Raw genomic sequence first — 14,182 nt, 5'->3', positions numbered from 1 at the left:
AGGAAGAGAAGAGTCTCTCCAGATCAGAACACCAGATGGTACAGCTTGGTCTGGTCTAGCATACAGCTTGGTCTGGTCTAGCATACAGCTTTCTCTATTGGGGTCTGGGCTGGGTTTCTGTAGAGCACTTCATGACAACAGTGGCATCAGCATCCATAATGATGTGCGTCTGTGTCCCCTCTTTATGGTTACCAGGACAACGCTAGCCCTTCCTCCCTCCCGGAGTCCCTGTGTCGTGCCTCTCCTGGTAGCACCTTACTGCTGGGTATGAAGAGGTTGTCTGTGCAGCTGGTGGACTGCAGGAAAACAACGGGGCTGAGTGGAACTGTGAGAGGAGGAGAAGAGATGAAAGGATCAGATTTGACGCACCAAAGTAAGTGCTGTAGTTTAGTTTGAACAAATACAATAGATCTGCCCACTGGTATCTGTTACCAGGAAGATAGACTGGTGTCTGTTACCAGGATAACCAGCAGAGTTCTGTTAGTTGACAGGACGATAGACTGGTATCTGTTATCAGGATAACCAGCAGAGTTCTGTTAGTTGACAGGACGATAGACTGGTATCTGTTATCAGGACAACCAGCAGAGTTCTGTTAGTTGACAGGAAGATAGACTCGTGTATATGGATGTTATGAATATCATAACACTGAAAAAGGATTCTGCCAATGAAAAGAGAGAAACCAATTGACCATATAAAACCTTGATGAAAGTTAGCTTTGGAGAGAAAGTTTCAATGATCCAATGTAAGGTGCTTGTTTTACAAGAACTTTTCCTTAAAACATTATGGGTGTTACATTGCCTGTCCCAGTCAAACCCCCTATCTTTACAAGACTGTAGAACAGGCAAACTAAACTCAAGACTTTGGTAATTAATTAACTGGTACTGAAGAAAAGCTGTGATCAGGCTGCCCACTCAAACAAAAGCTTCAAACTGTAACCAGTGCTGGCGACCTGGTTCAGGTTATCTATCAACTTACCAGGGTAGTGACAAACAGTAGAGGAATGAAATCATCAACATGGTTTGATCATATCTTTACTAATGCTGCAGATATGGGTTTTAAAGCAGTATCCAGATCCATCAGATGTAGTGATCACAATATAGTAGCCATGTCTAGGAAAACCACAGTTCCAAAGGCTGGGCCTAATATTGTGTATAAGAGGTCATACATTTTTTTGTAGTGATTCCTATGTTGATGATGTAAATAATATTTGTTGGTCCGTGGTGTGTAATGATGAGCAACCAGACACTGCCCGTGACACATTTGAAACTTGCTTATCCCAGTTACTAATAAGCATGCACCCATTAAGAAAATGACTGTAAAAACTGTTAAATCCACGTGAATTGATGAGGAATTGAAAAAATGGTATGATGAAGAGGGAGGCAAAAGAGATTGGATATAGGTCTGGCTGAAGAACTGATTGGCAAACCTATTGCAAATTGAGAAATCATTTGACTAAACTGAATAAAAAGAAGAAAGTACACAATGAAACAAAGATAAAATACATGAAGAATGATTGTAAAAATCTTTGGAGCATCTTCAATTAAATGAAATTTTGCGCAAATAAAATCTATTTGACCAGATACAATGCTATTTTACAGTAAACAAATATAGACTTTTAGCTTATAGGGAAGTTCATACAGCAAGCACAGCACTTACAAATGACTGATTGGCTGAGAGAGATTCATGAAAAAATATTGTTGGGGCTGTTTTGTTAGACTTCAGTGCAGCTTTTGGCATTATCGATCATAGCCTGCTGCTGACAAAACGTAAGGCTTTACACCCCCTGCTATATTGTGGATAAAGAGTTTTTCTTTTCAAATGTAACCTTTATTTAACTAGGCAAGTCAGTTAAGAACAAATTATTTTTTTCAATGACGGCCTTGTTCAGGGGCAGAATGAGTTTTTTACCTTGTCAACTCGGGGATTCGATCCAGCAATCTTTCGGTTACTGGCCTACCGCTCTAACCACTAGGCTACCTGCCGCCCCAGAGCTACAAAATCAAGTTTGAATCAGGAATTCCCCAGGGCAGCTGTTTGGCACCTACTTTTTTCAATCTTTACCAACAGCATGCCGATGACGTTTGAGTAAAGCCAGTGAGTCTATGTATGCGGATGACTCAACACTGTACACGTCAGCTACTACAGCAACTGAAATGACTGCAACACTTAACATAGAGCTGCAGTTAGTTTCAGAATGGGTGTCAAGGAATAAGTTAGTCCTAAATATTTCTGATTACCTTAAAACCTCTTGGTGTTAGGGGGCAGTATTTTCATTTTTGGGAAAGAAAACGTCCCCGTTTTAAATGGGATATTTTGCAGAAGAAGATGCTAGAATATGCATATAATTGACAGCTTTGGATAGAAAACAATCTAACGTTTCCAAAACTGTAAAGATATTGTCTGTGAGTATAACAGAACTGATGTTGCAGGCGAAAGCCTGAGAAAAATCCAATCCAGAAGTGCCCCAGGTTTTGAAAGCGCTGCGTTCCAATGACTCCCTATATGGCTTTGAATGTACCATCAACGAGCTTACGCTTTCTACATATTCCCCAAGGTGTCTACAGCATTGTGACGTAGTTTTACGCATTTCTGTTGAAGAATAGCCGTATGGGGGCACATTGCGTAAGTGGTCACATGGTGGCTCCGAGAGAGATTCTCGCGTAAAGTGCAGAGGTAGCCATTACTCCAATCGGTCCTAGAGAAAAAGGAATTGTCCCGACGGATATATTATCAAATAGATATTAGAAAAACACCTTGAGGATTGATTCTAAATAACGTTTGCCATGTTTTTGTCGATATTATGGAGCTAATTTGGAATATTTTTCGGAGTTGTGACCGCAATTTCCGGGCGATTTCTCAGCCAAACGTGAAGAACAAACAGAGCTATTTCGCCTACAATTTTGGGAAAAAATGAACTTTGGCTGTCTACCTGGGAGTCTTGTGAGTGAAAACATTTGAAGTTCATCAAAGGTAAACGATTTAATTTGATTGCTTTTCTGATTTCCGTGACAAGTTTGCCTGCTGCTAGCAAGGCATAATGCTATGCTAGGCTATGATAAACTTACACAGATGCTTGTCTAGCGTTGGCTGTAAAGCATATTTTGAAAATCTGAGATGACAGGGTGATTAACAAAAGGCTAAGCTGTGTTCCAATAGATTTCACTTGTGATTTTCATGAATAGGAAGATTTTCTAGGAAGATTTATGTCCGTTGCGTTATGCTAATTAGTGTCAGATGATGATAACTGTCCCGTTCACGGGCTGGGTGTCACTACAGGTTAAGTTACATGGCCTACTATGCTAATTCTGTAGTGGTATTGTTAGAGGGGGCTAAAGAAATATTTTGTTGGTGCGCCAGGCAGGTATTAACCCTAGTTATTAAAGTTAATTATTACCTATTATAACATTATTATTTTTTTAATATTATTAAAACCGAAAGGATGAGAGTAGAATAGATAGAGTAGCGCTTCCAGACACATTCTAAACATGATGGAGTATTGAAGGAGGACTGTAGCACCTAATGATGAAACATTATAGAGTCTTAAAGGACTGTAGCATCTAATGATGAAACATTATGGAGTCTTAAAGGAGGACTGTAGCATCTAATGATGAAACATTATGGAGTCTTAAAGGACTGTAGCATCTAATGATGAAACATTATGGAGTCTTAAAGGAGGACTGTAGCATCTAATAATGAAACATTATGGAGTCTTAAATGAGGACTGTAGCATCTAATTATGAAACATTATGGAGTCTTAAAGGAGCCTTGTAGCATCTAATGATGAAACATTATGGAGTCTTAAAGGAGAACTGTAGCATCTAATGATGAAACATTATGGAGTCTTAAAGGAGGACTGTAGCATCTAATGATGAAACATTATGGAGTCTTAAAGGAGGACTGTAGCATCTAATGATGAAACATTATGGAGTCTTAGAGGACTGTAGCATCTAATGATGAAACATTATGGAGTCTTAGAGGACTGTAGCATCTAATGATGAAACATTATGGAGTCTTCAGCTTTAATTTGTGGTATTGCACTTGTGAATGCATGAAAGTTAAATATTTCTCATAAAAAATATATATTTTGCACTCTGCAATATCACCGGATGTTGTCGAAATGTTCCGCAATCAGTTGTGTTGTGACATGGTAAAAGTCCATATTATGTCAAGAACAGCTCAAATTAGCAAAGAGAAACAACAGTCCATCATTACTTTAAGGACCACCACAATAATGGAAGATCCAGAGTTACTTCTGATGCATAAGTTCATTAGAGTTACCAGCCTTAGAAATTGCAGCCCAAATAAATGCTTCACAAAGTTCAAGTAACAGACACATCTCAACATCATCGGTTCAGAGGAGACTGCGTGAATCAGGCCTTCATGGTCCAATTGCTGCAAGGAAACCACTACTAAAGGACACCAATAAGAAGAAGTGACTTGCTTGGGCCAAGAAACACGAGCAATGGACATTAGACCGGTGGATATCTGTCCTTGGGTCTGATGAGTCCAAATTTGAGATTTTTGGATCAGAGCTTCATGTCTTTGTGAAACGAGGAGTAGATGAACAGATTATCTCCGCATGTGTGGTTCCCACCGTGAAGCATGGAGGAGGAGATGTGATGATGTGCGGGTGCTTTGCTGTTGACAATGTCATGAATAAATAAATCAAAGTCACACTTAACCAGCATGGCTTCCACACCATTCTACAAATATATATGCCATCCCATCTGGTTTGGGCTTAGTCCCACTGTCATTGGTTTTTCAACAGGACAATGACCCAACACACCTCCAGGCTGTGTAAGAGCTATTTGATCAAGTAGGAGAGTGATGCATCAGATGACCTGACCTACACAATCCCCCACGGTTTTTTATTTTATCATTTTATTTTTTTTGTCCACATTTCCAGAGATGGAAGTAATTTTTACTGTACTTTTTGGTACCTTTGAATCTAATGTATTGTATCAAGATGGTTTGGGATGAGTTGGATCGCAGATGTGAAGGGAAAGCGGCCTACTAGTTCTCAACATATGTGTTGGAAAAGGATTCCAGGTGAAGCTGTTTGAGAGAAAGCAAGGGTGGCAACTTTTGAAGAATAAAATATATATTTTGATTTAACACTTTATTATTCTACAATGTAGAAAATAGTAAAAATAAAGAAAAACCCTTGAATGAGGAGGGGAGTCCAACCTTTTGACTGGTACTGTACATTAAATTCCCTGACAACAGCTCCAGTGGACATTCCTGCAGTCAGCATGCCAATTGCCCGCTCCCTCAGAGACCTGTGGCATTGTTGTTTGAACAAACTGCACATTTTCGGGTTGCCTTTTATTATCCCCAGCACAAGATGCACCTGTGTAATAACCAAGCTGTTCAATCAGCTTCTTGATATGCCACACTGTCAGGTGGATGGATTATCTTGGCAAAGAATAAATGTTGACTAACAGGGATGTAAAAAATTCTGCAATCTTTTTTTTCAGCTCATAAAACATCCAACACTTTACATGTTGCGTTTATATTTTTGTTTTTTGTTGTTACTATCAGTTTTAGGAACATTTACCCAAAATATGACATCAGCGATAATCAAAATGTTGAAAATCTGTGAATGTCTAAATAAGAAATTGGTCCATTTAAACAGAAATGTGTCAAACCCTTTCAACAACGGGGAGATGTTACTGATGTGCTTTGTATCTTCGACATAAAAACAGGTTTTGGACTTCCACACAAAATTACTTCTTTAGTTATTTGATGTTTAAGGAAGTGTGTAGGTCACATTCTGTATCATACAGCTATGAATGTTATATATTTAGAACCACCTGTTCAATTGGAATCCAGCGACGCCTGTGTCTTCAGTGTCCTAGAACTGTCTAGGTTTTTGTGTTCTGACTTGTAAAACAGGATGAATAAGTAATGTAAACATAGCAGTAATTACCAGGAAGCTCTACATTTGTTTTAAAATCACACTAAGATTGTTAAAACTGGCATCAGGTTATTAAGAGATCGGATTTAGGATTTACCCTCATAGCAAGGTTGTTTTATCATGTGGTTTCATTTGGGTCTCTATTTAAAAATAACACTATCTTTGGCAGGAGAAAGACCAGACTCAGAGGAACCAGAGCCAGGGAAGTCCAAACAAGCAAGACGACACCAGTGCTCCCAGTGTGAAAAGAGTTTTAAACAGAAAGCACAACTGAAACAACATGAGAGGATACACACAGGGGAGAAGCCTTACCACTGCTCCCAGTGTGGAAAGGGTTTCAACCAGTCAGGGGCGCTGAAACAGCACGAGAGAATACACACAGGAGAGAAGCCTTACCACTGCTCCCAGTGTGGAAAGTGTTTCAACCGGAAAGCATTCCTGAACCAACACGAGAGAATACACACAGGAGAGAAGCCTTACCACTGCTTCCAATGTGGAAGGTGTTTCAACCAGTCGGGGGCGCTGAAACAACATGAGAGAATACACACAGGAGAGAAGCCTTACCACTGCTCCCAATGTGGAAAGTGTTTCAACCATTCGGGGATGCTGAAACAACATGAGAGAATACACACAGGAGAGAAGCCTTACCACTGCTCCCAATGTGGAAAGTGTTTCAACCATTCGGGGATGCTGAAAGACCATGAGAGAATACACACAGGAGAGAAGCCTTACCACTGCTCCCAGTGTGGGAAGTGTTTCAACCATTCAGGGACGCTGAAACAGCATGAAAGAATACACACAGGAGAGAAGCCTTACCACTGCTCCCAATGTGGGAAGTGTTTCCTCCGTTCGGGGGAGCTGAAACGGCATGAGAGAATACACACAGGAGAGAAGCCTTACCACTGCTCCCAATGTGGGAAGTGTTTCAACCATTCGGGGATGCTGAAACAACATGAGAGAATACACACAGGAGAGAAGCCTTACCACTGCTCCCAATGTGGAAAGTGTTCCAACCATTCGGGGATGCTGAAAGACCATGAGAGAATACACACAGGAGAGAAGCCTTACCACTGCTCCCAGTGTGGGAAGTGTTTCAACCATTCAGGGACGCTGAAACAGCATGAAAGAATACACACGGGAGAGAAGCCTTACCACTGCTCCCAATGTGGAAAGTGTTTCAACCATTCGGGGATGCTGAAACAACATGAGAGAATACACACAGGAGAGAAGCCTTACCACTGCTCCCAGTGTGGAAAGTGTTTCAACCGGAGAGGAAACCTGAAACAACATGAGAGAATACACACAGGAGAGAAGCCTTAACACTGCTCCCAGGGTGCAAACCATTTGCCCATCACAGTGCTCCCTTTGTCTTTTATTGTTGACTGACAATGTGTTTACCTGTCTTTACCATATGCAATTAAATGGTACAGGGTCTACTCAAACATATATTTGTTTGTTTTTATTAGGTTCCTTCTTTTAAACTGTCCTTTTTTTAAACTCTATGTGTGTTTATCTGGGTGTGTCATTCCTCCAGCACTACAGATAATCAAGTGATATTTGGATGTGATGCATTAGTTCCATTGTTGACATTTGCATTGTTGGCCCACTGATGATTTAATGAAATGAAAATGTTCAGACTCTGTAATGGAAAATGTTAATTGTTTGTGTGTCCACATAACTGAGTATGTGACTAACCTTGTGAAACTGTCCTATTATAAGCTCCTGTTCTTGGGAGTATCATCCTGTGTTGCAAACCAATTTACACCTGTGTCCTTGTATGAATAAAGTCCCTCCCAGGAACAGGAAACTATAAAGATATGTGCTAGTCACTCAATACTTCAGGAAATCAGACTGTCTACACTGCGCTGTGTAACTCTGTTATTCTCTCTGAGCTCAGAAATAAAGAATCTTGGTTTGACTTGGACTCCAGCAGATCCTTATTTTATAATATCCACCACAACTCTCCCAAGGATTGCTGTTTATCATTGTCTCAATGAAGAGTTCCTCGTTCCACTTTCCTGAATTTACAGGCCTCCCACTGATTGAATAAACATTGTTTCCACAGGTAACATTTTGTGTTTCACCCAACCAGCAACCGAAATCCAATGACTGGTAACATTTTGTGTTTCACCCAACTTGCAACCTAAATCCAATGACTGGTGACATTTTGTGTTGATTTCATGTTAAATTAACTTTAGTTGACAAATCAAAGAAATGTAAATAGAAACTAGATTGCTACCTCATGATGGGTATAGGGACAATTAGAGTATCATGTAGTAGCCTAAACCTATTGCTGTTACATTGAACAGGGTGAGTGAAATATGAATGACAGTCGTCCAATATGCTGTAATAGAATTAAGGCCATGCTCATGAAAAAACAAATCATCCTGCCTCATCTTAAACGGCACTAACCACCACTGTTTGGGTGGTGGACCACTCTTGGTACACATGGGAAACTGTTGAGCTGAAAAACCCAGCAGCGTTGCAGTTCTTGACACAAACCGGTGCGCCTGGCACCTACTACCATACCCCGTGCAAAGTAACTTAAATATTTTGTCTTCCCCATTAACTCTCTAAATGGCACACATGCACAATCCATGTCTCATGTCTCAAGGTTTAAAAATCCTTATTTAACCTGTTTCCCCCCTTCATCTACACAGATTGAAGTGGATTTAACTAGTGACATCAGTAAGGGATCATAGCTTTAGCCTGGATTCACCTAGTCTTTCTATGTCATGGAAGGAGCAGCTGTTCTTAATGTTTTGTCTACCCAGTGTATAGCACTACAGATAACCAAGTGCTATTTGCATGTGATGCATTTGTTCTGTTGTTTACAGGATGATGTGTATCTTATAGAGCGTGGCTATAAGGTAATAGTATGGTCACATGTAGATAAAAACGAATGTGAAAAATTAACAGAGAAAATGTATATCAACACACTACCTATTCATAAAAGTATTTATTAATCATCTACATATTCATATTGAGCTTCTACGTCTGTGTACAGGAACGTATTATTTGGAAGAGAAAATGTATCAGCTTATTGTTAAACAATTATGACGTTCTTTCCAATACAAAAGGTGTTGTAACTATTGTTTCCAAACTGCGTTACCCACTCCAGTCAGCAGATGGCGACGAGCGTCTTTCAGTTGACTCTTCTTGTGTGACGTATAATGGACTGGACGGACGCTTCTTCAGGAACAACAAGGCGCCAACTCTTTCAACCACATCGGTAGCTTGCTAGCCAACATACAACTGAAAGATTGACGTTTTAGACCGTGTTAATGTACATTATCTAATCTCAGGGTTTTAAACAAGTTTCGGTTGACGTATCAACTGGTTCAATTTGCAAACGTGTTAAAGATTGATACTGAGCCTAGCACTAGGCTAGACGCTAATGCTAGCTAGCTAGCTAACATCCCTGACCATGAGCTCACTAAACTACTCCTCCCTTGCTAATGAAGAGGGGGTCTGCTGTTTGGAGAAAGAATCATTCAGAATGAAAAAGGAGGAAGAGGAGGCTGTTATAGTGAAAGAAGAGAAAGAACCGTTTAGAGAGGAAGAGGATGCTATCTCAATAAAGGTGAAGGAGGAAGACGTTTTGGGAGTGAAAGAGGAAGAGACAGAATATCAGATTACCACCAGTGAGTACTGTCTTAAACAGGGGCACAAACTATGCCGTTGTTGAACTAATGTGTGGTTTTTAAGGGGCATTCTACTGAAGTTCTACACTTGAATATGTTGTTCAGTACTGTATAAATAGTTAAAGGGTCAATCTGCCATTGGTTCATATATTTAGGGACTTTTCAATTCGATGTATTGAATTCTCCACGCCATGGCCTATATTAAAGTTCCCCTCATCTAATATAACAGGCTTTTAAAATTGGTGCATATATTGGTGCATATTTTCTACTTAAAATAACAAAGGCCACCCATTTTGTGGAACGACCCTTTTACATTTGCATCACAAACAATATTTTAGGAAATCATGATGAAAGTGGCCATTTTAGACATATGCATGCCTCTTGTAAGACTCTATGATTGCAATAGATGGTCATAAGTTTACCATCTGTTTGATGTTCTCATTCACACAGGAGAGACACATGACTATCGTGGATCCTCTGGGGAGCCTCAACAACATCCTGATGCTGACGAGGAAGAGAAGAGTCTCTCCAGATCAGAACACCAGATGGTACAGCTTGGTCTGGTCTAGCATACAGCTTGGTCTGGTCTAGCAGACAGCTTGGTCTGGTCTAGCATACAGCTTGGTCTGGTCTAGCATACAGCTTTCTCTATTGGGGTCTGGGATGGGTTTCTGTAGAGCACTTCATGACAACAGTGACATCAGCATCCATAATGATGTGCGTCTGTGTCCCCTCTTTGTGGTTACCAGGACAACGCTAGCACTTCCTCCCTCCCGGAGTCCCCGTGTCATGCCTCTCCTGTTAGCACCTTACTGCTGGGTATGAAGAGGTTGTCTGTGCTGCTGGTGGACTGCAGGAAAACAATGGGGCTGAGTGGAACTGTGGGAGGAGGAGAAGAGCGGAAAGGATCAGATTTGACTCAAAGTAAGTGCTGTAGTTCAGTTTGAACAAATAAATAGATCTATTCATTGGTATCTGTTACCAGGACAACCAGCACTGTTCTGTTCATTGTCAGGAAGATAGACTGGTGGATATGGATGTTATGAATATCATAACACTGAAAAAGGATTCTGCCAATGAAAAGAGATAAAGCAGTAGACCATATAAAACCTTGATTAAAGTCAGCTTTGGAGAGAAAGTTTCAAGATGATCCAATGTAAGGTGCTTGTTTTACAAAACCTTTTTCTCAAAACATTCTGGATGTCACATTGCCTGTCCCAGTCAACCCCCCCTGTCTTTACTAGACTGTAGAACAGCCATACTAAACTCAAGACACTGTTAATTAATTAACTAATACTGGAGGAAAGCTGTGATCAGGCTGCCTACTCAAGAGAAAGCTTCAAACTGTAACCAGTGCTGGCAACCTGGTTCAGGTTATCAATCAACCTACCAGGGTAATTACAAACAGTAGAGGAATTGAATCAACATATTTTGATCATATCTTTACTATTGCTGCAGAAATTTGTTTGAAAGCAGTCTTCAGATACATCGGATGTTGTGATCACAATATAGTAGTCATATCTAGGAAAACCAAAGTTCCAAAAGGCCGGGCCTAATGTTCTATACAAGAGATCATACAATTGTTTGTGGTGATTCCTATGTTGTTGATGTTATTAGGTTCTTTTTTTTCACAGTAAATAACTCAAGAACACTAGATAAGCTTTAACCAAGTTGAATTACTCCCAAATGTTCTGTACATCTGTAATTCAGACAACCCAACATTTGTTCCATCCAGACATATATCCCACTTAAGACACTCCTCCTTCTCTCCAATCCTTACATCTTATGGTTCCACAGGAAGAGAGTAAAGAGGGTAACAGGATACCAGACCTTTATCTCCCTGATGAGAATCTGTCCTGACCTCAACCTCTCCTTCATCTAATCCACAGATATTCATCTGTCTCCCCTGTTTAACACTTTGCTCTCCTCTCGTCCACCCAACACATTCCAAAGCCACCTGTCTTTCTTCAGAGAACCATTAACTTCTGACATAACACCCAGTCTCTTTCACTTCCTATCACTTCTTTAATGTCTCCATGTTCCAAGTTTAGCCGATTCCAACAATGGAAACAATATTTGTTGGTCCGTGGTGTGTAATGACGAGCAACCAGACACTGCCCTTGACACGTTTATGAAATTGCTTATCCCAGTTACTAATAAGCAAGCACCCATTAAGAAAATGACTGTAAAAACTGTTAAATCCACGTGGATTGATGAGGAATTTAAAAATGGTATGATGAAGAGGGAGGCAAAAGAGATGGCATATAGGTCTGGCTGAATAACTGATTGGCAAACCTATTGCAAATTGAGAAATCATGTGACTAAACTGAATAAAAAGAAGAAACTACACTATTAAACAAAGATAAATGACATGAATAATGATTGTAAACAGCTTTGGAACACCTTCAATTAAATTTTGGGTAAAAAATCAACAATGTCATGGTGTCTGACTACGTGGATGGAAAATGATTGAGGATAATAGCAGCTGATATTGCCAGTTCTATTCGCATTATCTTCAATTTAAGCCAACTAGAAAGTGTGTTCCTTCAGGCTTGGAGGGAAGCTAAAGTCATTCCACTCCCCAAGAATAGTAAAGCTCCCTTTACTGGCTTAAATAGCCGACCAATCAGCCTGTTACTAACCCTTACATGAAAATGTAAAAAATGGTGTTTGGCCAGATACAATGCTATTTTACAGTAAACAAATATAGACATTCAGCTTATAGGGAAGTTCATTCAACAAGCACAGCACTTACAAATGACTGATTGGCTGAGAGAAATTGATGATACAAATATTGTTGGGGCTTTTACACCCCCTGCTATATTGTGGATAAAGAGTTATTTTTTTAAATGTAACCTTTATGTAACTAGGCAAGTCAGTTAAGAACAAATTCTTTTTTTCAAGGACGGCCTAGGACTGCCTTGTTCAGGGGCAGAACGACAGAGTTTTACCTTTGCAGCTCAGAGATTTGATCCAGCAATCTCTCGGTTACTGGCCTACCGCTCTAACCGCTAGGCTACCTGCCACCCCAGAGCTACCTGTCTAACAGCACAGTGTTCTTTAATGGGAGCCTGTACAACAAAATCATGGTAGAATCAGAAATTCCCCAGGGCAGCTGTTTGGCACCTTCTTTTTTTCAATCTTTACCAACAGCATGCCAACGACATTTGAGTAAAGCCAGTGAGTCTATGTATGCGGATGACACAACACTGTACACGTCAGCTACTAAAGCGACTGAAATGACTGCAAATCTTAACATAGAGCTGCAGTTAGTTTCAGAATGGGTGGCAAGGACACCAATAAGAAGAAGAGACTTGCTTGTACATTTATATGACATCAGCGAAGGAAGTGTGTAGGTCACATTCTGTATCATACAGCTATGAAAGTTATAGACAGTATATCACAAAAGTGAGTACACCCCTCACATTTTTTGTAAATTTTTGAGTATATCTTTTAGTGACAACACTGAAGAAATTACACTTTTCTACAATGTAAAGTAGTGAGTGTACAGCTTGTATAACAGTGTACATTTGCTGTCCCTTCAAAATAACTCAACACAGCCATTAATGTCTAAACCGCTGGCAACAAAAGTGAGTACACCCCTAAGTGAAAATGTCCAAATTGGGCCCAATTAAGCCATTTTCCCTCCCCGGTGTCATGTGACTCGTTAGTGTTACAATGGCTCAGGTGTGAATGGGGAGCAGGTGTGTTAAATTTGGTGTCATCGCTCTCACACTCCCTCATACTGACTGGTCACTGGAAGTTCAACATGGAACCTCATGGCAGAGAACTCTCTGAGGATCTGAGAAAAATAATTGTTGCTCTACATAAAGATGGCCTGGGCTATAAGAAGATTGCCAAGACCCTGAAACTGAGCTGCAGCACGGTGGCCAAGACCATACAGTGGTTTAACTGGACAGGTTCCACTCAGAACAGGCCTCGCCATGGTCGACCAAAGAAGTTGAGTGCACGTGCTCAGCGTCATATCCAGAGGTTGTCTTTGGGAAATAGACGTATGAGTGCTGCCAGCATTGCTGCAGAGGTTGAGGGGGTGGTGGGTCAGCCTGTCAGTGCTCCGACCATACGCCGTACACTGCATCAAATTGGTCTGCATGGCTGTCGTCCCAGAAGGAAGCCTCTTCTAAAGATGATGCATAAGAAAGTCCGCAAACAGTTTGCTGAAGACAAGCAGACTAAGGACATGGATTACTGGAACCATGTCCTGTGGTCTGATGCGACCAATAAACTTATTTGGTTCAGATGGTGTCAAGCGTGTGTGGCGGCAACCAGGTGAGGAGTACAAAGACGTGTGTCTTGCCTACAGTCAAGCATGGTGGTGGGAGTGTCATGGTCTGGGGCTGCATGAGTGCTGCCGGCACTGGGGAGCTGCAGTTCATTGAGGGAAGCATGAATGCCAACATGTACTGTGACATACTGAAGCAGAGCATGATCCCCTCCCTTCGGAGGGGCAGAATTCCAACATGATAACGACCCCAAACACACCTCCAAGATGACCACTGCCTTGCTAAAGAAGCTGAGGGTAAAGGTGATGGACTGGCCAAACATGTCTCTAGACCTAAACCCTATTGAGCATCTATGGGGCATCCTCAAACGGAAGGTG

The 14,182-nt window shown here is 40.8% G+C and overlaps 2 protein-coding genes across 2 annotated transcripts in view; both read left to right on the top strand.

Moving 5' to 3' along the window:
- Positions 1–201: 201 nt before the first annotated feature.
- On the top strand, positions 202–7,835 carry LOC116373859 (zinc finger protein 135-like). Its single transcript, XM_031822153.1, has 2 exons — positions 202–373; positions 6,087–7,835. The coding sequence occupies exons 1-2, from the start codon at positions 268–270 to the stop codon at positions 7,235–7,237; spliced, it is 1,257 nt and encodes a 418-aa protein (XP_031678013.1). The 5' UTR covers positions 202–267; the 3' UTR covers positions 7,238–7,835.
- Positions 7,836–9,778: 1,943 nt separating this feature from the next.
- Positions 9,779–14,182, top strand: part of LOC116373858 (gastrula zinc finger protein XlCGF17.1-like) — a 39,989-nt gene continuing 35,585 nt past the window's right edge. The window contains exon 1 of the mRNA XM_031822152.1: positions 9,779–10,073. The gene's annotated coding sequence lies outside the window, so the exon portion shown is untranslated. The remainder of the gene's footprint in view (positions 10,074–14,182) is intronic.

Source organism: Oncorhynchus kisutch, unplaced genomic scaffold, assembly GCF_002021735.2.
Source record: "Oncorhynchus kisutch isolate 150728-3 unplaced genomic scaffold, Okis_V2 scaffold4077, whole genome shotgun sequence".
Taxonomy (NCBI): domain Eukaryota; kingdom Metazoa; phylum Chordata; class Actinopteri; order Salmoniformes; family Salmonidae; genus Oncorhynchus; species Oncorhynchus kisutch.
Note: the sequence above shows the minus strand (reverse complement) of the source record. Positions and strands in the feature narration are given on the sequence as shown.